The sequence below is a fragment of the Glycine max genome, chromosome 18, assembly GCF_000004515.6.
Source record: "Glycine max cultivar Williams 82 chromosome 18, Glycine_max_v4.0, whole genome shotgun sequence".
In the NCBI taxonomy this organism is placed as follows: domain Eukaryota; kingdom Viridiplantae; phylum Streptophyta; class Magnoliopsida; order Fabales; family Fabaceae; genus Glycine; species Glycine max.
The window spans coordinates 10,366,937-10,393,124 of record NC_038254.2 but is presented as its reverse complement, the minus strand read 5'-3'; the positions used below and the strand labels follow the sequence as shown (position 1 = coordinate 10,393,124).

The 26,188-nt window shown below is 33.1% G+C and overlaps 5 protein-coding genes, 2 non-coding genes and 1 pseudogene across 8 annotated transcripts; 3 read left to right on the top strand and 5 right to left on the bottom strand.

Moving 5' to 3' along the window:
- Window positions 1-331: 331 nt before the first annotated feature.
- Window positions 332-1,705, top strand: LOC113000165 (tryptophan synthase beta chain 2, chloroplastic-like; annotated as a pseudogene).
- Window positions 1,706-3,180: 1,475 nt separating this feature from the next.
- Window positions 3,181-8,024, top strand: LOC100796680 (probable folate-biopterin transporter 4). 2 transcript variants are annotated; one of them, XM_003551843.5, is made up of 7 exons: window positions 3,181-3,478; window positions 3,834-3,961; window positions 4,553-4,774; window positions 5,566-6,018; window positions 6,787-6,984; window positions 7,077-7,214; window positions 7,644-8,024. In XM_003551843.5, exons 1-7 carry the CDS (start codon window positions 3,398-3,400, stop codon window positions 7,903-7,905), a joined length of 1,482 nt encoding a protein of 493 aa, XP_003551891.1. In that variant the 5' UTR covers window positions 3,181-3,397; the 3' UTR covers window positions 7,906-8,024. The 2 variants fall into 2 exon arrangements, with proteins under 2 accessions (XP_003551891.1, XP_006602206.1); XM_006602143.3 differs by lacking the exon at window positions 3,181-3,478 and having other exon boundaries at window positions 3,831-3,961; window positions 4,582-4,774.
- A 511-nt stretch (window positions 8,025-8,535) lies between these two features.
- On the bottom strand, window positions 8,536-8,607 carry TRNAM-CAU (transfer RNA methionine (anticodon CAU)). Its single transcript has one exon. It is a non-coding gene; the product is annotated as a tRNA-Met (tRNA).
- A 490-nt stretch (window positions 8,608-9,097) lies between these two features.
- LOC100796153 (vacuolar protein sorting-associated protein 22 homolog 1) lies at window positions 9,098-14,762 on the top strand. The gene is made up of 6 exons (XM_003551842.5): window positions 9,098-9,492; window positions 10,312-10,447; window positions 12,330-12,484; window positions 13,761-13,868; window positions 14,231-14,320; window positions 14,429-14,762. The coding sequence occupies exons 1-6, from the start codon at window positions 9,331-9,333 to the stop codon at window positions 14,528-14,530; spliced, it is 753 nt and encodes a 250-aa protein (XP_003551890.1). The 5' UTR covers window positions 9,098-9,330; the 3' UTR covers window positions 14,531-14,762.
- A 672-nt stretch (window positions 14,763-15,434) lies between these two features.
- On the bottom strand, window positions 15,435-18,807 carry LOC100795628 (fatty acid desaturase 4, chloroplastic). Its single transcript, XM_003551841.4, has 2 exons — window positions 18,388-18,807; window positions 15,435-16,950 (listed from the first exon to the last, which is right to left on the bottom strand). The coding sequence occupies exon 2, from the start codon at window positions 16,522-16,524 to the stop codon at window positions 15,595-15,597; it is 930 nt and encodes a 309-aa protein (XP_003551889.1). The 5' UTR covers window positions 16,525-16,950; window positions 18,388-18,807; the 3' UTR covers window positions 15,435-15,594.
- On the bottom strand, window positions 18,476-18,626 carry MIR5042 (microRNA MIR5042). Its single transcript, NR_048832.1, has one exon. It is a non-coding gene; the product is annotated as a microRNA MIR5042 (primary transcript).
- A 4,452-nt stretch (window positions 18,808-23,259) lies between the features above and the next one.
- On the bottom strand, window positions 23,260-23,998 carry LOC102667483 (protein MAINTENANCE OF MERISTEMS-like). The gene is made up of 2 exons (XM_006603138.1): window positions 23,885-23,998; window positions 23,260-23,781 (listed from the first exon to the last, which is right to left on the bottom strand). The coding sequence occupies exons 1-2, from the start codon at window positions 23,996-23,998 to the stop codon at window positions 23,260-23,262; spliced, it is 636 nt and encodes a 211-aa protein (XP_006603201.1).
- Window positions 23,999-24,238: 240 nt separating this feature from the next.
- LOC102667361 (uncharacterized) lies at window positions 24,239-25,034 on the bottom strand. The gene is made up of 2 exons (XM_006603137.1): window positions 24,663-25,034; window positions 24,239-24,544 (listed from the first exon to the last, which is right to left on the bottom strand). The coding sequence occupies exons 1-2, from the start codon at window positions 25,032-25,034 to the stop codon at window positions 24,239-24,241; spliced, it is 678 nt and encodes a 225-aa protein (XP_006603200.1).
- Between the last annotated feature and the right edge of the window lie 1,154 nt (window positions 25,035-26,188).

Below are 26,188 nucleotides of genomic sequence, written 5' to 3'. Positions count from 1 at the left end.
AATAAAAGAGAATAGGTGAGAAATATTTGAATTAAGGTAATTTAATGGGTATAAAAAATAGAAGAGATGATAATATTAAAGGTAAATGCATTTTTATCCTTTATTAAAGCTTTCTACCCATCACAACTCACAAGGAGTGTGGCATCAAGGGGAAATTTGATGAACAGTCCAAAATTCTTCTCGCAACCAAACTGCCGCTAAAAGTCTAACTTTGTGACATATGAAGATAATTTTAAGAACCTTAATTTACTGCTTTACATGCACATTCAATAAAATTAAAGCAATAAATATATTATTGATAAAATTACATGCACACGAAGATGTTTGACTGATTGGTGTGGAGGCTGCTGGGTTGGGCCTAGAAAGTAGTAAGCATGCAGCTACTTTAAGAAAGGAGAAGCTGGGGTTTTGGATGGATCTATGAGCTATCTTTTGCAGGATGATGATGGGTAAATAATTGAGCCTCACTCTATCAGTGCAGGGTAATTCATCTGGTTAGCATTTCTTTACCCTTTCTCTTGTCTATCCATGTTTTGTTCATTCCAGTTTTCCTTTTTCATTGTATAGGTTGGACTACCCCGGGGTTGGACTAGAGCATAGTTTCTCGAAAGATGTAGGGCGTGCTGACTACTAAAGTATTACTGATGAAGAAGCATTGGAAGGTAGGACTACCCTATATTTATTGCCTTGTCAAATGTATAGTGATATCTTTGGTAGAAAATGAGCCATACTCTTGAAGAAAAGACCGAGAAGAATGAAGTGTCTTGACATCTAAGAAAGAGTTATAAGAAGTGGTCACTTGTACAGGATTTAACTATTTTCCACCTTGATAATAGCGGCTTATTGTTAGCTTGGATAGTAATATATGTTAAGAGAAATGATTGAAATATATTAGAAATAAATTTTTTATATGGGTCTAACTTATTCTTATTTAATGAATCATGCTAATGATTTTGTTATTTTCAAATGGATTTTAACTAATAATAGGAAGTGTTTAAAAGAGTGTGTTAGAGAGTCTGTTACTAACCATTAACACTTAACAATCCCCTATATGTTAACAGTAGCTATTGTTATGAATCACAATTCCAGATTCAATGTCCATTTTTGTTATGCTATTACAATATTCTCAACATGTTTGATTTTCTATATACACTGTTACATATTGTTTAGGCAACATGACATTTATTATGAAGTAGAGCTAGTAGCATATATAGTAAGTTCTTATGTTTTCCAAGATCAGTAGTTGAAGTTGCTCTTTTATCTTGTTTCTTTGTCTCATGTTGGGTTGCTTTTCGATCTACAGCCTTTAGAGATTATCTCAGCTGGAAGGTATTACTGCAGCTCTGGAGACATCTCATGCTCTGGCTTATTTAGAGAAATTCTGCCCTACCCTTCCAAATGTAACTAAGGTTGTGGTTAACTGCAGTGGCAGAGGGGATAAGGATGTCCAAACTACTCTCAAGTACTTGAATGTTTGAAAGTGGTGTTCCTGTTCTGCTAGACTGCTACATTGCTATGACATGATTGAATCTCCAGCATAGCTGAACAACTTGGCTCTTGAATGGTTTTCTTTCATATTGAGAATGGTACGAAATTCCTGAGTTTAGGTCGATTGCTTGTGAGAGAATTCATTTGGGAATAATTCACTTTGTGAAAACCAGCATGTGATTTAGACATTTTGAAAATGTTATAAGGGATTACGTGATGTTGTTGTCTTTGTTTGTTTCAAAAAAGAAGAAAAATGATTGGAATCATGGAAATGCAATCTAAGTATTTCTACTTTGATAGAAGAATAATAGATGTAATTTAGTTTTTCCAGAATAATATCATATAGCTATGCCTAATTCAGTTTAGTTATGGTAGTTATAAGTGTCAAAACAAGTGGAAAACTAGGAAGAGTTACATATGGCGGAGTTATTGTAGGAGCCTCTGCAGTGAGAAACTTGAGGAGTTATAAGTTTATAGGAGTTCATGAATTACAACCTTATTACAACGTTAAAATCATTCTCTGTAGTCGTAAAAAAAGTTGCCTTCACCCCTCATTTGTTGAGTCATCATAAGGCATCCTTTTCATTGATATGTAAACTATATTTTATAAACAACAAACGGAAAAATTGAAAACTTATACTTGAGCGATAAAAAATTGTTTTCACATAAATTATAATAGAAATTATATAAATCTTCTTTAAAAAAATTTACACTGACCGCATATCAAAATTAAAATAAAAAGCAAAAAACCATGTTCATAATATATTTTCTAATAGACACACTATTAGATAAAATTTATTGAAGGTTTGAATATCTTTTTAGTTTTTGTAATTTAATGATATCTTTTATATTTGTCCATGTAAAATTATTTTTTTTGTTTTTTTTTCTTATAAATTATGTTTGTTTTATTTTTTATCCTTATAGTATTTTACATAACCCTTTGAACAATGAAAAAAAATTCTATGTAAGATGCTACAAGAACAAAAAATAAAATAAACATAATTTATAAGATTAAAAATAACAAATAATTTTATAAAGATAAAAAGTTTAAAAAATATTAAATTTTAAAGATTAAAAAGATATCTAAATATTTATTAAAAATTATAAAATTATAGTTGATAACTCATTAAATAAAGAGTAAAATTAATATAATTTTTTTATTTCTGATAAATATTAATTAATAAAAAATAATATTTCTATCCCTATATATAATATTCTTTTTAATTTATTGTTTTTTATAATATTTTTTTTGTAAAAGTCTAGTATATTAATTATTTTTATCTTATAATATTTTTAATTAATTATAATATTTTTTTTCAAACATTAATTATTTTTGGAAAGAAAAATAAATAATAATTTTTAAAAAATATTATAAATAATTAATAAATTTAATGGGATTAATTAAATTATTTATTTTTCTTAAAGACTATGAATTATTAATAGAAAAAGTCTTACTAAGAATTAGAAGAGTAATATGTTAAAGAATATGCTGTAGAAATTGTCTTTTTCAAAATCAAGCTAAAAATTCAATAAAATATTTAGGCTCGTCAGAGTCGTCATTTTGAGAAAAGTCAAACTGTCACATTCATTTATCCATGGGCCCCTTTTCGCAAACGTGGCGAAATCTGGTTCGTTTCATGGACGTGTCAGCAACACAACTTAATGACGGAAATAACCTCCATTGCAGCGAACATCGAGACCGTACGAGGAAGGGAGAAAACCGTCAAAAAGAGAATAACTCCCGCACTGACGAATGTCGAAACCGTTGGGAGGGAAAGCGGAAATTGTTGTCCCTTCTCCAAAAACACCAGCATCATCGTCGTACTGAGAATAGAGAACAGAGAACAGAGAAAGAGAGAGACACAAACACACACAAAAGGGTTCCAAAGAGGGAGGTTTTGTGTCGACAATGATCGCATGGACGAAGCAGCTGAATGCTGCATTTGGGGCCTCGTTTCTTTGGCTGATTTGCTTAATTTACTTCACTCAGGTTTCAATTCTTCACCTTTTCTTTGCTTTCATATAAATTTTAAATCTTTTCGTGGAATGGTGGTTTTTTTTTTTTTTTAAATTTCTCTTCCCTTTTCTTTAAGATCTGAATTCTGATAGTTTCTTATTGGTTTTGTTACAATGGGTGTTATTGGTCAATTCCTTTGTTTAGTCCTTTCTCTATGCATAAAATTGTTCTGAATCTGAGTAGATTTTTTTTCTTTCTTTCTGAGGAATAGTGATTCTATTAGTTTATCAGCTGCTATTAGATGGCTTAATTGTCATGCTGACATAACATTATATAATGGTAATTGATGCCTTGCCTTTTGTTTTGTTGTTTCACTTCATTAATGCAGGGTTTTAGGTCTTTTGTATGGACATCAATTTCCTACCAGCTTAAAGATAATCTTAAGTTGTCACCCTCAGCTTCCCAATTTGTGTTTTCTGTAGCATTTTTCCCATGGAGCATTAAACCATTATATGGGTATGGATCTTTGGTCGTTTTTTTTATTGATTATTCACTTGTAAAAACCCTTAATATATGTAGGGAGATTTGTGCAAATTATATCGGCCTGGATAAATTTAATGTGATGTTTTTTGTGCTTATGTTTCTTATGATCCTATCATCTGTTTTCAGCTTTCGTATACAAGTATTGAGAATATATGATAGAATGATAGAAGTTATCTTTTGATTTTGAATAATGAAAAGGGAATGGACAGGAAAAAGTCCGAGATTGAAGTAAATTATATATACTAGTAGTTCCTAGTATATGTAAAAATTATTTTCCATCACCCTTAAAACATGCAGGCATAGTTTTTAAAATGACATAGGTATTCCCATCAAATAGGAAAAGAAAAGTGCTATGAATAAGTAACCTTTTCATCCAGCATGAAGAGTAGCTGCATAAACAGAATTTTAATATTACTTTTCAGTAATTCTCCAACCCACATAACTGTGTTGACCATTAAAATCTGCAGCTTAATTTATGTAGTTTTTTTATGCACCTATATCTGTTTGTGTACTAAATCAATTTTATGCTACCTATTGCAATCTGATTTTGTTACTGATACACAGAATACTTTCTGATTGTATTCCAATTAAAGGAAGAAAACGGATTCCCTACTTAGTGATTGCAACTGTTCTCTCCCTAGTGCCATGGCTTATTTTAGGCTTAATTTCAACCTTGAGGGATTCAACATGGCACCTTATGGTATTGTTGACTGCACAAAACTTGGGTTCAGCAATGGCAGATGTTGTTGTTGATGCAATGATAGCTGAGGCAGTAAGATATGAACGGTATGTTTGCATCACGAGTTCCTGATTCTCATTTTCAACAAACAAACTTCATATTGAATAGTATTACTGTTACTGCACACACATAAGAAAAATGCAAAAACACAGAACATCAGAATTGTAGTTTAATTTTTTTGGGCTTATTTGCAATTTCTCAATCTTCATAATAAGGATGGAGGATAAAATCAAATACTGTGTATTCAATGGTGTGAATGCTAATTCTTGATCATTGAAGAGCAATGAAAATTTGAAAAAGAATGGGGAATGAGTGAGAGTAGTACAACTTCTAAATATCAAACAATTTCTATCTGTTATTTTTTTTCAGGTTTTACTTGTGGAATCCTTTCCAATTGTTTGCTTTCCTGTTCAAGTTTTCATTTACTAGACATTGTGAATTTTTTTTTATTCATTTGGCACAAGATAAATTTTTGTTTTCATTTGATACTATCATGTCATTTGTATCACTAGACAATTGAATTCAATAGAATTTGTTCTTTCTGTGACATAAGAAGTTTCAATCTCTTAAAAATAATGGATTAATGAAGGTTGTTCCCAAGATTGGATTGGTTAATTTTGTAACTTTTGTTCATAACCTTTTAACGTATTACAGTTATTACTTATTAGAACCATACATAAGGTTTGACCTGGAGGGAATTTCCTGTTTTTGAATTTTAATGATGGATATCCTATATCTTGTATGTGTCTAATCTTTGGTGTGACTGTACTTTGTTCATATAACCTTTGTTGAATGCTTCTCTTACAGTCTGTGATTAAGTACTTGCCGTGTTGGTCAGGGCATCATTTGCAGGAGATCTCCAGTCGATATCTTGGTCTTCTATGGCTTTGGGAGGAATATGTGGGAGTTTGTTAGGAGGATATGCATTATCCAATTTACGGATAGATACTATTTTTCTTCTGTTTTGTGTACTACCATGCATACAGTTATTATCATGTTGTTTTGTGGAGGAAAAATCTGAAAATACCAAAGCTGAACCAGAGGATTCAATTGTAAGGGATTCACATATGAATGGTAGTACCCTAGATGAAGATAGTCCTTTAAGCAAAAAGTCCCACAGTAGCACAAGAAGAAGAAAGAAGGGCAAAAAGAACGCAAAAGGTAGAGCAGTAAATAGCAGCAAATCAAAGATTTATAAGAAAGGAGACTCCCTGGCATTAAAGTGGTTCCATTCTTTGAAAGAAGCAATTTATGATTTATGCCGTGCATTTAGACAGCCAATGATTTGGAGGTAACTAAAGCAATATTTAAAGTTTATGTACGGTGTAGATATTTTCAATTTTAATTGTTTACTTTTAATATTATGAATGATTCCTTATTGAAAGCATATCTCCTATTTGAGAGTTTTATCTATCTGTATAGTTTGTGTAAACCTGCATCCCGAATCCTCCTACCTGTTCCTTAAAGATGGTATTTTGGTTACTAAACATGTTCACCCTAGTTTCTGTAACTGTCTAACTACATAGACTTGAAAGGTTTGTTACGTAAAATGCAGCCCATTGAAATAATTAGTTTGGAAGAAATACTGGTGTTTACAGACAAAAGGACGTAATCAAGTTAGAAAGCTTATACTGACAGACGTTAACTTCAAAAACATTCTCTGCAATGGTTTATAACTGTGAATGAATTAGTTTGGGTGAATGATTTGGTGAAAAATACTGAACATCTGATATCATTTTTATACCAAATCTCTAAATTAAGTGAACTATATACAGTAATGAATGATAAAAGATCTAGGAAACAGAGATCAATCTAATAACTCTACAATATCTAATGAACCTAGTAATCTGTACATGGTAACCTGAATTTATTTCTACACAAACTAATAATAAGTAATGTTATAAAACACTAATATTTAATCTGAGATATTTAAGGTTTTGATTTTTATACTCCTCTGTATGTGTGCATGGCTTTACCAATTGATATCTCATGCATTATGCATATGCTACAACATGGTCATTAGTTACTAATAATCTTTGTCATATGTTGGTGAGGGAAGACCTATGTCTTGGTTTTTCCTTGCCCATGTTACGATTCCAAATCTTTCAACCGTCATCTTCTATTACGAAACCGAGGTTTTAAAGCTAGAAGCATCTTTCCTTGGGACTTCACGGGTTGTTGGTTGGTTGGGACTTATGATGGGCACCTTCATTTATAATCGTCACCTAAAGTATATGACCCTACGAAAAATCCTCATGTAAGCTACTAAGTACTAAGGACTAGTTTTCTTTGGTGGCTGGCTAACTTATGTATATTTAATATACTGATATGTTTTAATCTTGATTACAGGTGTGCCCATATTGGTTTGGCATTCTTGAATCTTCTGCAGATTGCTGTAGTGTCAAGGAAAAATATTGCCTTTGGCATCTCAGACAAGATTATGGTCCTTTTTGGCTCGGCTCTTGCTGATGGAATCAATCAATTCAAGTATGTTATTGGTTCTATTTTTAGTTTTAGTTAAAAATGTGCATGGTTGGATAGGTGAAAACTATTTCCAAGAAAAACATAAGAATAAGCATGAAAAAAAATATTATTTTATGAATTTAATTAGAATACACAGATAATATAAATGTTTTCTTTTACACTATCATCCAATCATAGGTTGTCTTATAACTAAAGATTTTTACTTTTGTAAATATGACTTTAGTCATATATCTAAAAACATTTATACTGAAAGTATATCGAAATTAAACTCTTATTTTATTAAATGTTCACTTCAATGTCATCTTAAAATAGAATCGAAAACATTTGGTATGGACAACATGCAAATGATGATCTTTCTATTTGTCATCTTAAAATAGAATTGAAAACGTTTTTCATTCCATAACATTATTTTTTTTCTGGGAAAAACTGCAGGTTTATGCCTTTCCTGATCTTGTCTGGGCAACTATGTCCTCCAGGAATTGAAGGGACTTTATTTGCACTTTTCATGTCAATAAACAACTTGGGATCCACACTGGGGTCTTTTGTGGGTGCTGGCTTGGCATCCATATTGAACATTGATTCAGGATCATTTGACAATCTTCTCTTGGGCATCATTGTTCATGCCTTGTGCAATTTCATCCCAATTGCTTTTCTGTTTCTGATACCAAAGGAAGCCACAGGTTCTTCAACATAAATTATGACTACCACAGGGATTCGCTTTGCTTCATTAGGTTTTTCTAGGCTTACCACAGTTGAAATTTTACACTTGTGAACGGGAATATTTTAGAGGAAATGAGGAACATATTAATCTGATTTATACGAACTCGGATCATAGTGACTGTATATACTCTTGTATTGACAATTTTGGTCAGCAAGTATATTTTACATGAAAAATTTGAAAGGTGGTCGACACAACTAAATCTTCGTTAATTTTTTCCTTATAAAAGCTTGATGACGAATGAGTTTGGTTTTGGCTAATAATCTATCTGAATCCATTTTGTTAAAACAATACTATTCACTTTTGTTTAAGCCTTAAGGTATTGTGTAGTGCGTTGCTCTACTAAAACTATCATTCTCATTCTTTAAATTCACAATTTGTGATTTTACAGTAAATAATAAAGGCATATATTACTGTAAAAAAAGGCATATATGAAAAAAACACTGTATGGAGGATCAAAATTCACCTTCAAAATTTAAGGTTGGCTTTTAGTTCTCTGGAATCAATTAATCAAATGGGTTGCTCCTCTAAATAATTAGGGTTTGAGGTTTTAATTCACAGTGAAAATAAGAAAAACAAAATAAATTAGCAGAAGCCACTCTTTTTTATCAGAGCCTGGTTTCGATCCAGGGACCTGTGGGTTATGGGCCCACCACGCTTCCGCTGCGCCACTCTGATTTGCTGATTTTATATTTCGACAGTATACTATATAATTATCTTTAATAAGTTAGTATTGAGAAGCCTTCTAAACTTGTCCATATTTTTAGGCCTCAAATGTAGTGTTGGCCCACGGATACTAAATTCCGTTGTGGATTCTTATGCATAGAAAATGGAAACAACTATTTCCGCTATCTAAATTTCACTATCAATCATAGCAATTTATTCTAAATTAATTTTTTTTATAACTAGGTACAAATAAAATTATGTGATAATTTTATAAATATATAAGAAATAAAAATATAAAGATAAATGATATTATCAATTTATGAATATAAGTATATGTATATTTACATATTCGATTTGGATTGAAATGAAAATTAAATCCAAAATCCAATTCAATTCAATCCCATAAAAAAATTTGATTTTTCATAATTTGGATCTCTTTTCTGTTTTAATTGATTTTCTGTTTTTTTTTTCAGAGCTAAAATATAAAGATGAATTGATTTTCTGTTTTTTTTATCAGTTTTTTTTCCAGTTTTAATTGGATTGTATCGGTTTATAAAAATCCTAAATCAAATAGTCATTTTATTTTATTAACTTTGATTAATTTACCTTTAAAAAAAAACCCTTAAAAAAACCTACTTTCTTTCAATTTTGATCAACGAAGGCACCATCCAGAGAACCCAAATTGCAAAAAACCAAAAAAAATTGGAACAAAGATTCGGCGAAGGCTAAAGGGAAATGAGAAGAAGGCCAGGAATTGGAGGTTTGCAGACGCATGCCGCTGCAAGGGATCAATTCCGGTTGCTGGGTGAAAATGTCGCAAAGATCAGAACCGATTTGATGAAGGAGCAGCTTGCCACCTTTCGCTCTCAGCTCGAAGATTTCGCTCGCAAACACAAGGTTCGTTTTTTATTGATGCAGCACATGATAGTTACTAGTTTTTATTGGTTTGCTAGTTTCTGAATAATAATAATAATAATAATAATAATAATAATAATAATAATAATAATAATAATAGTATTTGTCTGATTTATCATCAATTTCGTCGTAATTTGTGTGTCAAATTGTTTCAGTCTTCTGCTACTCCATTTTTTATACTGGGGTGTTTGGAAAAACTCAATTGGATTTTGGGAACTGGATGTTTTAAGTGCAAAATGAGAGTTGTTTTTTATGTTTTTTGGTACTTGGGCACTTGGGTGTTTTTGACTGAGTGAAATTAATAAAGGGCAAAACTTAAATGTAGTTGGTCCTATTCTTCAATTAGGATTAGAGTTTTACCTCAGTAATCTATGATGACCTTTACTACAAATATCTATTAGGCGGATTACTGAGGTGAGACTCTAATTCTTACAAGAGAATAAGAGCACAAACACGTAAAGAATTGCTTTAAGTTTACTCGATTGTAGTTAATAAAAGTTGAAAAATGATAGCAACATACTCTCTAAAAGGATGATATAGGAATAGGATGAGTTTGAAATATTTTGGCTATGTTGCTGATTGCTGACATAGCATCCCAGTGGAGTTCTGTTCAGGGGCGTGCTTGACTAATTTGATAGCCTTGAAACTTTGGGGCAGTGTTTGACTAACAGGTAACAACACACATTGTTCATGGTTTCTGGTGTTGGCCTTATAATGGAATCCTACTTTAATTATCACTTTTGTATTTTTGCAATTAATGATTAAATTAAAATACACTAACGGTTGGTATTACCTGTTCAGAATGACATCCGCAAGAATCCTGCATTCAGATCACAGTTTCATGAAATGTGTGCTAAAGTTGGAGTAGACCCCTTGGCCTCAAACAAGGGTTTCTGGTCAGAGCTGTTAGGACTTGGTGACTTCTATTATGAACTCGGTTAGTGATATCCTTCTTAACCTTGTATTAAATTAGTTTCTTATGCATCTATTGATCTTTTATGTACTAATATCCATATGCTATAATGATAATTAATATGGAATACCTGAGAAAAACATATAGGATAAGACAGGCAATGCTAGAGTTTGTAGTTTCTGAACTATACATAGTTTTATTCAGAATTTGAGCGATAGGAATGTGGCTTGGATTTATTATTGCAGCTCTTAACCAGGTTCACTTTTTGGGAAGAAGACTTAACTTCAGCAAGATTTTTAAGAAATTTCAAAACCACAGGCTGATAAGCATACATACCATGATATTTTTATGTTTATAAAGGTAAATATGAGATGAAATGTCCCAATTACTTGCATATAACATTGCACTGCACATGAACTAGATATCTTAATTGATCTTAATAATATTTAGCGCATGTCCCTTTATCATGACAACACTACTGGCAATACCTATTATAGATCTAAAATAGTAGAATCTTTGTCCTACCAATATGAGTTACTGACAAGTGTCAGCCACTGTTATTAAATTCAATGGCTGTGTTCCATAATTTGAGTAGCTTGTTCAGATCTTGTATCCTTATTTAATTATTAAATCTTCATTTTGTCAAAGCTGCAGATACCACGCCACTGTAAATTTATTGCAATATTATCTTCAAAAGCTGTGGGTTTTCTTGTGATTGTTTGAAGTATTTCTGCCTTTAATCATGCCTCTATATGTAGTTTTTTAGGCATTGTATTGTGGCTAATTATTATCAATATAGCATATGGGGTGATAGTTCATGTTTAGATTTTCCGTTCTTGGTTTTCAACAACAAACAAAAACAGTGAGTTGGGGTAGGTAGGTTGCCACGGGACAAGGGAAATGCTTAATGTAATGGAAATTGGAAACTAATGTTAGGTTACCAGACACTGGAAAGTCCCACATGACTTGCCTCAATTGTTGGGCTGCTATTTATATTCCTGTTGGGCAACTTCCCTTAATTCCAATTGGTTTTAACTTTTAAGATGAAATCTAACACGATATCAAAGCCTAACTCATTTTTCGTTGTCTCCATGTTTGTGGAGGGGATCTCCATTGCTTTTGTAGTTTTTGCTGTATATGGTTGGGTCTGGCTGGCATCTAAATTCATTTAATGCCAATTGATTCTAAGAAAGAATCTAACACTAGAAATATAGGTAAAACAGCTGTGGTTGTGGAAAAGCAGAGATTGGGATTTAGATTAATGGAAGTAGTCTTAGGGCCTGTTTGGGTGTAAGCTTCCCTAGAATCACTTCTATGAAAAGAAAATAAGAAAAAAAAATGAAATGAGCTTCTCCATAAGCTAAAATTAGCTTTCCATTAGCTAATTTGTAGAAGTTCTCTCATATAACTTCTCTAAAACATGAGAGGACATCTATAAATTAGGTAATGGAGAGCTAATTTTAGCTTATGGTGAGCTAATTTTAGCTTATGGAGAAGTTTATTTCATTTTTTTCTTCTTATTTTTTTCTCCTAGAAGTACTTCTAGAGAAGCTTACCCCAACAGGCCCTTAATGTTATGAAGAACATCTATGCCCTTAAAACTTAAAATAACCAATCTGACATTCTACTATTAATTAAATATATAACTGTCAAAGCTTCATATTCTATTATTAACTAGGCTTTTATCCTCCAAGATAAATTGTTCCTTATGAACATGGTGGTTTCTCTTTATGGTTTTATTCACATTACATTCTAATTCAGTGTTTACAAACATATAATTGTTGAATTATTTATCTTTTTTATCTAATAAACCATTCCTGATATATATTTGTAATTAAATCCAACCTGCTTATTTTCAAAATTTTTTATCATGTATTATGCTAAGACAAGCTACTTGACTAGACAGGTGTTCAGATTGTGGATATTTGCTTGGCTACTAGAGTCCACAATGGAGGACTGATCGACCTGCAGGAACTCTGCCATCTCCTTCGCCATAGACGAAAAACTGATCGTGAAGTTGTTTCTGAGGATGATTGCCTGCGTGCTATTAAGAAACTGAAGGTCTTGTGCTTTAGGTTGCCCATTGACTAGATTATGACTATTACTGTTTATGGGTGTGATGTAGATAATGTATGCTTGATTTGGGAAATCTTAAATAAATGCCAGACAGTCTCAAATAAATGTAAATGTGCTACTACTTTTACAGCCTACCTGTGACTCTTTCCCATTAATTAATCCTGCTCTGGGAATGACCATAGTCGAGCAGCAATATCTCATTTTGAACAACCCCATTACATTGAATTCATGATTTTTTTTTAACTGTTGTACAGCTTACAAACGTTTGGTATTTGGGATGGGAGTTTTGATACTTCTCAGGACTTAAATTCAGTGATGGTATGAGAAAAGGTCACGAATGGTAATAGCCAAACACATTTATCAGAAAAACAAAAGAAACTTGATAATATTCAGTTAAAGAGGGAAGTTGGGATGTGTTTGGGTTAATTGTGGGAGGGTTCCAATTCTTTTGGACAATTTTGGACTTGCTCTGAAATATGGATTTAAGTTGTAGGAATGACCTTCAGTTTTCCATAAGTAAACTGGGGAAAATTGATAGGACAAAACTCTTCCTTAATCTATGAATTGTAAATAGAAGATAGAACAATTATTGTTTATAGATCTTTATGTTTTGAAGTCTCTTATCATTTATCAATGATAAATAAAAACTTCGTACCCCATTGCCCGGAGGCTCTTCGTTATGCGAAGGTATGGGGGAGGGATGTTGTACGCAGCCTTACCCTTGCATATGCAAAGAGGCTGTTTCCGGATTCGAACCCATGATCAACAAGTCACCAAGGCACAACTTTACCGCTGCACCAGGGCTCGCCCTCTTATCAATGATAAATATTTTTGAAAAAAGGAAAACACTATATTGACAGGATATTAGTCTCTGTGCTACCTCATTATAGTGACAGGATGTTAGCCTCTGTGCTACTACACTATATTGACAGGATGTTAGCCTCCGTGCCTACCTAAAAAAAAAACACTAATTACTGAATATCAAATAATCTATCATAGTGCTTATCTAAAGACACTAGTGTAATATTTAATCACTCTTTATCTTTTTTAGTAAAAAGATGTCTACTTTTCTTATGGTTGGATTAAATAAATTACATATAGTGAACCTGAATTGCATGTATATGTAGGAAGAGCACTTGGATTGTGGAGTGCATGAGTAAAGAGTATTACATTTTCCTTTTGTTCATCTTTGTTCTCCACTTGAGAAATTTGTTACATGTGTCCTTGTTCATACTGATGTGTAAGTGTAACTAAATTTCAGGTGCTGGGTAGTGGTTTTGAAGTTATTTCTGTTGGAAAGAAAAAACTTGTTCGTTCAGTTCCAACTGAGTTGAACAAAGACCACAATGAGATTCTAGAACTTGCCCAGGTAACAATTATTTTTTCCTTTTAGGATATGGCTATGTGTGCTTTTCATTAGATCCCTAATGTGTATAACCTACGTTTAAGGTGTTATTACTAGCTAATGTTTACTTGTTCCTTTCACCTGAATTTGAACTATCTTGCTTTGGATCTTGTTTGATTGTTAACAATGTGTACAAGAAGCTTCATCCATGGTGTGATTTAATTAGATTGACATTAGTTAGAACTTAGAACATGGATTCCTTCTTGTGAAGGAAAGATTGCTTCTGTCCAACTTTTTTTCAGTGTAGCAAAAGTAGATATGCAATCAGTTTGCTATTTGAGAAGGATTAGTCTTTTCACATTTACATAACATCTTCTTTACTGCAGGCTCAAGGATTTGTGACTGTCGATGAAGTAGAAAGGCGGTTATCTTGGAGTTCTGGCCGTGCCATCGATGCCCTTGATACATTACTTGATGTAAGATAACTAAATTTCTTATAAGAAGAATCCGTTTCTTTCTCTTTATGATTAACATATACTAATCTCAAATCATATGTAATAATGAAACATGGTTGGCTCATGCAGGAAGGACTTGCAATGATTGATGATGGCGATAAAGATGGCAGACGGCGGTACTGGTTTCCTTGTGTGTCTCCCATCTCGTCTTCTATCGGAGTTGATTCCTAATAAATTTAGTGGAAAGGGAACTGAGGTCTGGTTTTTGAAGGCCTGTGTATGTTTAGATTGTTACATAATTGATATTTATTATTGCTTTTGATTTCTTGAATTCTTTGTCCTAAAATATGTGATTGGGAACTATGTTTATCTAGTGTACACAAATGTATGGCGATTGGGAACTGGAAATGTATACTACATTTTCTGTAAGTGATGATCGCGTAAAAGAAAAGTACTAAAATTATTTGGACCTTGTTCGGTTATTTCCCCCCAATCTTTTTCCTCTTCTCATTCAAAACAGGAAACCATTAATCATGTTCATAACTAGATCTGGTTCCAGCATCAGATGTATGACACAGTCACCTACGATTAGTTTTTGTTTAGTTTATTTTTCGTTTTCCCACGACTAAAAACTTCATGCAAACTGAAGCTAATGCTTTGAAACGTCGCCAATGTTTTATACCACGCAACAAGTTCCTTGTCCAGCTTTGATACCACATTGAAAATGACCAAAATTTTATGATATGATTGAATTGAGAAAGTATTTTTTTTTTATTTTGCAATTAATAACAAATTTTGGACTTATTTAATTTTGTTATTCAAAATATGTTAAAGAAACGGTGAAAAAGAATTTTGTTTTTCATTATTCTTTTATACAAATATTTGAAGACAAAACAAAACGAAACAAGAAAATATTATTTTAATTACTTGTGAAAATAAACAATATCAAAATCATTTTCATCAACCAAACACCTTTTTATATATGACAACAAAGGTTCAACCTCCAACCCGAGATCATATAAACTGACTTAAAATAGTAATAATAAACTTGCATATAATAGCGTTAATGCCCCCCCACCCCCACAACGCTTTTAGATGCTATAAATGAAAAGTTTTGAACATTACTCTTTAGAAAGAAACAACAAAGACCTCTTGTATCATATATTTAGCCTTCCAAGCATTATAAATTTAAATGTCGTGTAACATGACATGAGCCAAAAGCTTTTTTTATATATATAAAACAACAAAATATTTCATACTGCAATAAATGGTTTAAAAATTAAAGAGAATAAACATCATTGAGCTTGGATTTGAGAAGGGGTCTCAATCTCCTCAATCCACTCAGAGGCAGTCTCACTCCATGACCTTGGCCTAACCCCTGTTTTAAAATACAATACCATCTCCAAGGCTTCAAAGACCTTATGCTTATCAAGAAACTCATTCCATACTCCACTCACTATGCAGTAGTTGTTGTTATACGGTGGCCGGTGGTGTGCGGCATGTTGCGACCGTGACACAAGCACACCAGCCTCTTGCAACGCCACCACGAGCGGGGGAAGCCGGCTCTTTGTGCCGTGTGACCATGCATGAAACTGTTGACTAAACATGATGCAACCTGAACACATCCCAACAAACCCTTCAACAATAGGGTCATGGCAAAGAAGGACTATAGGAAGCACTGTAAAGGTCACTGCACGTGCCAATGCATGCAAATTGTTAGCAAATTGACGCTTAGTGATGGTCCAAGGCCACTTGTGATGACCTTGAAAGGCTTCAATTTGGGTTCCAACAATTGGGATTGAAGCATCGCCATAATTGTCAATGGCCCAATGGTAAACCCCAGATCCAAGATCAGCCAAAATATATCCAACCCAACCTGCCAAAATGGGCTCAGCCCACATGTTCAAATCCATTGCACCCTTTATAGACTCTCCCAATGAAATGAGCAAAGTTGTGCATCCAGCTGCCACCCATGCTCTATGAGACCATGTTGATTGCAAACTTGGGTCATTGTTCATTGGACGGGGGTTATCGGCGGTAACCACCGTTGGCGGCACCGGCACGAGCCATGGCTCAATGACCAATGGCTTAGGATTGGGCTTGTCCCTAGACGTTGTGGTTGTGGTGGAACAAAACACTGGAGACGATGGGTGGTGGGGTGGGTGGTTCTTGCAAGCTTGGAGGTGGAAGCGTGGTATGTACTTGTGTTGGGCTAAGGAATACATTGGAGTTGTTGAAGAATGAAGAGGAATCAAATTCTAGCATAAGAAAGAGCTAGATATAAAAATTTGGAGCTACTCAATAGTGGTTGTGGGAAGAAATGCCGATTTTGTGGAAGTAGGAGAAGGAAAAATAATGTGGTGGGGAAAAGGGATGCGTGTTGTTATCGAATTCTCAAAGAAACTTGGAGGTTTACATTAAATATGTGTCACGCATTTGATTATGGATTCCCCTCAACTTTCTTATTTATGAGCCAAAAAATCTTGGTAGAGCAATTTTGATACTTGGACTAAAGCAATTTGCTATTTTTGGTGGTCCCCCAGAGTGTGATATATTTGATTGGTTGGTGTGGCTGGCTCACAAGAATGGAAAGTCATTTAGTAGCGCACTCTGTGTCCAATTACAAAACTTTTTACGACGTCGCTTTAAGCCTAATATGGAAATAGAGATAGATATGTGAGGATGTGTTTCTTCCACGAATAACAAGTTGTAGAAGCATCTTCATTATATAAATTAATAAAAGCAAAATGATATATACTAGAAAAATTGGTATATTTCAGTCCCGAAAGCATCCAGCTTCTGAAAGCAACTAATAGAGGCCGTTCACGACACGGTAGGTATATGGTAAGGACTAAGGAGATTGAGGTGATTTTGACTCTCCTTATCTTTCTTCTTTGCAGATGGAGGTGGTTTGAGTTTAAAAGAAATAAATTTAAGATTTTTTTTTTTTGTAAAAATATAGACATAAGATCATTCAGTAAAAAAGAAATATATAGATTTAAGATTTTGAAATTTATTTTTATTTTTGTCGAATTTGATTGAATTCTGATTTTACAAGTTGGATAAAACCTGAATCCAAACCTTGTCAAAGCATTTTTTTTTCCAAACCCAAATGGCCAATGACTTATTTTTTAAGAAGGGAAAGGGAAAGATTGTTAAAAAATATGAAAAATTAATTGGACATTTTTAATAGTTTAACTGAAGTTTGATTCTTAATTATTTGTTTGTGTAAATATTCATCATCTATTAAGATATAATTTTGTTTTGTATTTGTTTTTCTTGCTAATTGTTGTGATTTGTTATGCTTATTTTTTTACAAGTAATTTATTAATGAATTTACCTCTTTGAAGTGTTTGATGAGCTCAAATTTCCTAAATAGTTGTTGTAAGTTTTTCTTTCCTTTAACTTGTTTTAATTTATAATTAGTATAAGTATAAAAGTCATTATAATTTTTTTTCCTATTAGTTAATTTTAATAAATTAATTTTATCAAAAACATGTTTTATATTTAGAAAGCCTTTAACACAAGATGAAATGTAAACAAGTGAAACAAAACTATTCTAGATAAGGTGCAACTTTGCCTTTTGGAATACTTAAAAATACAACAATTTACACCCCTACCCAGGAATCTTTCCTTGCAAATGTTAAATTCCTAGCCATATCATTGAATGTTCTAAAAATTATTTCTAAGAATCTAACATTTCAATGGTCTTTTTAATTAAGTTTTCACTAAGATTTTCTCATGAGAGTTGGTGGGACTGGGAAATGTCTTAAACATACTAAATAATTATCAAGAAGTTTAATTTCAGAAAATATGATTTCTGTGGATGAATAAAGATTTTGTATATTAAGCTGCTTTTCTAAGCATTGCTCTTAGATAACAAATATATATGAAACATATTTTATAACATATAGACTTACATATACCTCTCTTCTATTAATGCTCCAATCAAAGGATGAATGGTTTTAGATCTATTTTAATTCTACATACCTCAGCACAGAAGGATGAATGATTTTATATTTGTTTTAATTCTACATACCTCAGTACAGAAGGATGAATGATTTTAGATTTGTTTTAATTCTACATACCTCAGCACAGGAGACAACTTTTTCAAAGATTTTACATCATCATCCAAATGCTTTACGTACTTGAGATACATGATATTTTCTCCACGTGCAGTTCATACTTTCAAGCTTTCCAGCTTCCTATCTTGGATCAAGCCCCACTCCAAGCCCCATGATAGGCAATGGGGCTGTGATCCAAGATAGGGGGTTTGAAAGCTAAAAATAGTTGTCAACACTTGAACACTTGAAAATTTTGCATCTTTGAAGGCTCTCCTGTACAAACAAAATCCAGAATAGTTGAATATATAGTGAGCTACCTTGTGTATTTGAGTTTGCAAATTCCAAATCCAGAATGATTCTACCAACAAAACAATTCATCCAAAAGATTGGAAGATCTAACTTCTAAGATGGGTGAAGAGAGTATGTAGTGAGAGATTTTGGGACTCCATGAAAAACTTATGAAAGAACCACTATATATAGTTTTATAAACTACGGCATCGAATTAAATCATTGTATGGAATAAAATGACAGAGAAGTTGAATGTCATTCCTTCATTAAAATAAAATTTAAAGTAACTTCATATTGATGAAAGAAGGAAGGCAATGATTAAGATCATTTTTCAATTCAGAAATTGATGAAAGAAGGGTATCTTTTGTTTGGCTTAACTTGTGCGAGAAATTATTCCAGCGTACACTGACGAGCAAAGAATAATCCAATTATAAGAGTCTGACCTCGTTCATTCTTTTCTTTCTTTTTCCTAAATCTATCCTTTCTTTCATAGATGGAAATGGAATCCCTTTCTTGGCTGTGGATTAGAAGAGTACCAAGTTTTCAATTTGCTGATGTTGTAACAAATATAATTTTTATTTCTTTGAAATAGATAGTACTCTTGCAGCATTAATTATTCCTTACATCGGTTTACAGCTTTCAGACTAAAATGATCTGCAATGGGTTAAAGCACACTTCCTTTCTGGTCATAGATAAGCTCGATCAATTCACCAAGTTGCCAAATGCGCATTCACACCTTCATCTCCCTCTCTTAATATTAGAACCTTGGCTTAAATTTTTATTTATTTATTTATTTATTATTTTAAACCTATTGGCTGATTTTTTAATGTGAAAAGGGTATAGCCATCGTGCTCCAAAATACATCTAAGACAAGTCTACAATTTTTCCATAACAAGCAACACCAACTGCAAACGGTATTAGAAAGACAAAATGGCTATCAAGAAACATGGGCTTGTCTTGTCGATTTGCCCCCGTGAGCGATAATCGGCCCTGCAATTTTTTTAGGTTGTGATTTAATAAAATTCCCTGAGTTTTTTTTTTTTTTTGAATTTCTCAAGTTTATCAGAAAATTCTTTGTTTTGAAAAAGTTAACATGTCTTTCACTTTTTTTTTAAATTACTGATCAGTGATTCATATAACTCATACGGATTGACAATTCATATAACTCATACGATTAATGATTCGTATGACACGGATTGACAATCTGTATGATTTTTTTTTCAACTTATACAGATTGATTGTTGATCCATATGAGTCATATGAATTGTCAATTTATATGACTCATCAATAATCCGTATGAGTTTTTTCTATAAAAAAATAAAAAATATTTAAAAAAAATTATACAGATTGTTGATCTGTATGAGTCATATAAATTATCAATCCATATAATCATACGATTATCAATCCATATAGTTATACGAATGATCAATCTGTATGTTTTAATTTTTTTAAAAAAAATAGAAATTTTTTATTCATTTATTTTGTTTACGAAATTTGATAATTAAAAAAATTTAATAATTGAATGATGTATTTAGTTATTTTTTATAGCAATTGATAATTAAATAAATTTGATATTTTTTACATATGTAAATATTGATTAAACCTATGATTTTTATTTATAATTTATATATGTAAACAAATTAATGATTAGATAAAAAAATAATCATCACAAAATTTATTTATTATGTAAATTTAGATGTAAATTAAATAAAAATTAGAAATTTTAATGTTGGATGTACTAGCGTTTCGCTGAGTGTCCTAGCAATTCGCTTAATGTGAGAGATTTAAATAAGGTCCAATTACGAAAATTACAAGATTTTTGGGCCTGAATGTTTTTACCATTTTATCAATTACGGGATTTATGTTTTTATTATTGTTTTAATTAACGTATCAATTATGTTTTATTACGGACTTAATTTATGATTCCTTGTTTAACTTTCAAACGGATATATGCTTTCTAACACTATATAAAAAGTTATTCTAAGACTGTTTTAGACACCAACAATGCATCCTCTTCTCTCTTATTTTCGTTTTCTTATATGTTTCTGAGTTTGAATTTTGTCATTGTCAATATATAATTTATAACTAAGTGAAAACGAGAACCACTGTACAGCAAAGTACTGAAATATCACAATCTACTCACTGCAACGACACAATACCAACTCACTCAAGCTGCCACATCAGTGCTGTATACACCACCAAACTCTTGCTAATCTGATGTGAGGAATGACAAGAAGATATATCAAATGGATGGTAAAATTAATTGGTCATATTTATAAAATGATGTAAAACAGAAATATTTATGGTTCTTACACATTTCTGAAGAACTTGTTTAAAATATATATGGTTAAATATCTGTAGTTTCAAAATAGATATTTTAGTTTTTAGAATTTTTTGTCATGCTTCAAATTTTCAGGATATTTTGAAAAATATAAGGATAGTTATTTTTATCATTTAGATTTAGAATGTTATTGGTTTGATTTTAATATTAGGATAATATTAGTATTTGATTTTTCTTACACTCTAACTCTATTTAATAGCACCTATCAATAAAAGTGAAATAAGTTTTCCTCAACATGGCATATCCCCTTTTTTTAAAATTATATTTTTTACACTATAAAAGTGTGGTATATAACATGGTAAAATATTGTAACACGCTGCAATAACAGGGAAAATATTGTAAAACGCTACAATGACAGGGAAAATATTGTAAAACCCTATAATTAAAACGCAAGGGCTATACACTCTATAAAACACATAATATTAAAGTAGTATGTCGTGGATTAGTTTGGCTTGGATTGGTTTTAAAGACACAAATGGCAACTAAATCAAACCAATAAGTTTGAACACAAAATTCAAACAAATCCAAAATTTTTTGGTTTGATTTGATTTTCTAAGTGATTTTCATTTTTTATTTTGGATCAATTTAGATTTGAACACTCCTAGGAAACACATCTAGGTAGGGGCGGACTTGGAACATTTTGTTTGAGGGGCCAAAAATAAAAATTTTAAAATTAATATATTAAATTTAGTTAATAGTTAGAATTCATAATCATTTAACCATATTATGAAAGTCATATTTATATAAATTAAAAAATAAGTTGCAAGATTATAATGCCATATTGAAAGAAAAGAGGTTCAATTTTAAAAAATTTAAGTTATAATGATATGAAGGGATGGGGAAAATATGGAAAGTGAAACACAAGAAAAGTAAGAAATATTTGAAGGGGCATGAGCAAGGCCATTTCAGCTGTACAAGTATCTTCTTTCCTAAATACTAGGGGTGAGCATGAGGCGGGTTTGGGTGCAAAATGTTCAATCAGCTAGGAACCAATAGATAAAAAATGTGACCTATTTCCGACGATCGGTTCGGATTTAGAGTGTTGTTAGGTATATCCAGCATTATTGCTGGTGCAACATTCTTAAAAAATGACAAAATTGTCCTTACTTAGTTTTCCTCCTACAGATCAACTTGATCCGTAACTTTCGGATCAAGTTGATCCGGAAGTCTCTTACGGATCAACTTGATCCGTAAGAGAAAAAATAATTATAATATACTTTAAAATACAACATATTTATTTATAATATAATTAAATCTATTTTGTATTTTATTAATTATAATATATTTATAAATATTGATTTATTATAAATAATTAATTTTTTAATATATTTTTTTAGAATAAATTTATTTAGAAGATGATATTAAAATACTTACTCAGTCCCATTATAATTATTGTTTAATGTTATTTTATACATATTAATAAAAATCAATAAATACATAAAAGATAATATTATAAAGAATTAATCATATCATTATTAATATTATAAAGAATATAAAAAAAATAATTAGTATTATATAAAAAATTAAAATACTAACTACTTTATAATACATTTTAAAGTTATATTTAAAGTTATATTTTGATGTCCATTTATATAAAAAATTAAAATACTAACTACTTTAGATAACGAATGATGTCCATTTTTTGGTTAATTATTTTTTTTACCCCGTTTTCAACTTCTTTATTTCAATTATATTTAAAGTTATATTTTAAATTATTTTTTATTAGTTGGTAAACTAAGTTAACTAGACTATTTTAATAACACGCGTGTATATAGACACAAATGGAATACACAATCAATGAAAATAAATAAAACTAACATTAGTAATGAAAATAAATAAAACCAACAATACTCATGAAATGAGTTCATGTACAATATCTGTATATACAAGGAATATCAATGTAAAATATGTACATAAACTACGCCTGATCAGTGCGCCGCCTGCGTCTACACCTAACGTATACTAGATGGTCCTGTGTTACACTCTTGGCCAATCTGAGGCATTCTTCGATTACCTCATGTGTCGATGAGCCAGGCGTGACCACCCCTAGACTCAGATGGCGCTCCAACCTCTCAACAATGTCTTCACAAACTTCCTGTTACATACAAAACAAACTAATTACACAAATTATTATGCAAATATTGAGGTAAATGACGTAAATTATTAGTATTACTTACCACTGCATGTCTGGGCTCCTCCGCAGACGATGCTCCTAGCTCTGGCACGCGAGGGATATTCGTCTGTGGGGCCTGAGGGACGACTCGGGGCTACAGGGCGTGACCATGAGGCAGAGGATCTAATGCGTGGCCTGGTGTCATGAAAGGATGGGAGCTGCGGAAGAACCAGTCGATGCAGTCATTGGAACATGCCCCTGGCACAACACACACCTCACCTGCAGGTACGATATGATCCTCGTAGTGCATCCACCTGTCGTGTATATCATCATACGAGACCCATGAATCGACAGGAGGAGCAGGAATGGTCTGCGTGTAACCAAACTGCCGCACGGCCCTCTCCGGTCGGTAATAAACAGCAACAGGCCCCCAGCGCAAGAGACCGGAATAGCATGATCTGACGTGGAAGTCCCAGACCTCCCGATGCTCCCCATACGGGATCCAACAGACATCTGGAATCCGGAGTCGGTCCAGACGCTCCCTGTACGACGGCATGCAAATGCTCTTCACGGTCTTCTTTGTCGCAATCCACCTGCACGCACGCGGAGAAGCCTCGTCGTAGTCCTGATCAGCAGTGGACTCCGCAACCGAGGAAAAATGCTCGTAAACCCAACACTACATATGTAACATTCAAATTATAAACATTAATAATGAAAGTGTAACTAAATTTAAAGTTGAACATTGTTTAGCCTGAATGAATGAAAAACATATTTGTTACCTGCAGCAGTGTGATGTAACCGTCAAGCTGTCGACTGTGGCTCATAGATGCATCGTTTAGCTGATCGTACATATGAACCAAAGTAGCCACTCCCCAAGCGTACCTCTCTGTCATACTGAGGTCACAAAGGGCCTCAAAGTAGACAACATGGACATTGGTTGCACTCTTGTTAGCAAACAAAGTGCAACCCAGTAGGTGAAGAAGATATGCGCGAGCCGCAGCTATCCAATGACCTGTCTGGCATCGGCGCTGATATATATCACGTACCCATTGCAGGCGTACGTACGGTCCGCGACACTAGACTGTCTCAGCCCTAGCAGACTCTGGAGACACCATTAACAAGTCCACCAGCATCTAAACCGCATCGTCCACGTGCAAGGGCTCAAATGCGTGTAAGTCGCCTATAACGGGAAGATGGAGAAGAGAGGAGACGTCGTCCAATGTGATGGTGAGCTCTCCCACCGGGAGATGGAAACTAGACGTCTCCCGATGCCACCGCTCCACAAACGCGGACAAAAGTACCCGATCGCCGGTGTCTACCGAACACGCGATCAGAGGACTTAGTCCTGTACTAGCAATAAGTCCCTCAATGGCAGGGACAGGCCTGCCTAAACTGTGGACCTTCCTCCCATGAAAGGATAGCTTCAATTCAGGACGCTCCTAAATTGAAGTATAAAAGGAATGCAAAATTCGTTAAAATTATCATTTAAAGGAAAACTAATAGTATAATTTACAAGTAACTAAAAATAAATAGTATAAATACATCTCTCCTCCATACGCTGCAAGCAACGTGGTCCGCATACGCTGTCAACACGGATGGGTCGCTTGGACCACCCGAAAATCCCTGGTGCTGATCTTTAGCCGCCTCTGCGCCTGCGTCCGCAGGAATGTCCTCCACAGCAGCTGGTGCCTCCATCAGGTCATCCTGAACATCTGGCGCAGGGATGACTGGCTCATCGACGTGATCCGCAGTCACAGCGACTCGCTGCCTCCGTGCGGATGCAGTAGGCCGTCGATGCTGCGGAGCATCATCGGAATCATCACGATCTCCTCTGCCCAGACCTCTGCCAGTGACCTGACCTAAGGCACGATCTAATCCTCTAGTCCTAACCATGATCTGCAAATGAGTACCGCAAAATCCATCACTCATTTCATTTTCTCAAATTTCAAGCATTTGGTTAACTCAATTCAATTACTCTAACTTGCTGAGCTTTATGAATCTGACAAACAATGGTCAACAAATTTGTGTTTGTGGTCAACAACATCTCAAATTTGTGTGGATAAACAAACTAAGCATAAACAATGGTCAACAACATCTCAAATGCTTAGTGGTATTGACCTTGATTCAGCAAGGTGTTGTGTTTGTGGTCAACAACATCTCAAATTTGTATGGAAAATCAAACTAAGCATAAACAATGGTCAATAGCATCTCAAATGCTTAGTGGTATTGACCTTGATTCAGCAAGGAGTTGTTTTATGGTCAACAACATCTCGAATGTGTGTGGATAAACAAACTAAGCATAAACAATGGTCAACAACATCTCAAATGCTTAGTGGGAAACTTGCTGAGCTTTATGAATCTGAGAAACAATGATTCATGAAGGAATGATGTGTGTGGATAAACGAAATAGAATCAAACCAGGATTGATGTGTTTGATGTGTGTGGATAAACGAAAATTAGGAATTAATGCTAAGATAGTGTTTGATGTGTGCGGATAAACGAAATAGAATCAAAATATACCATTTCTCAACACAATATTGTGTTTTGTTCTATTTTTATGATTGACCAAAGCTAGAATAGAACCCATTAGAGGATTGAGTGAAGGAATAAAATAGCTAACTTGAACAAGTGCAGAAGAAGACTTAAATTCTTACTAAAATGTACAAATTTGGATGACTCTAATAGAAGTAGCCCACTACTTTAAACTAATTCAATTGACATAACATGTTCACTTCATTATGATATCAATGTCAATTCACTCCCTTGTTGGCTATCACAACTAGGACCATTCCTTGTTATACTGCTTGTGAAAATTCCATCTAAGAACAATATATATTAATATATAGAACAATATTGATGTTCAGTCTGAAATAGAAATAAGAACAGCTAGTAAAAGTTGCAATCATTATAGGATTTGGATTAATTGTTCTCCTAACCCTCATAAAACTTTCTCTCTAAATGTTTTCTATATACACTAATTGATTGTCCTTATAGCATTCTATCTAGAAATAATTCACATTGACCAATATGTTTTTGTTGACCAGTTCTATAAAAAGCTAATAATGCTAGTCCTAAATATGTTG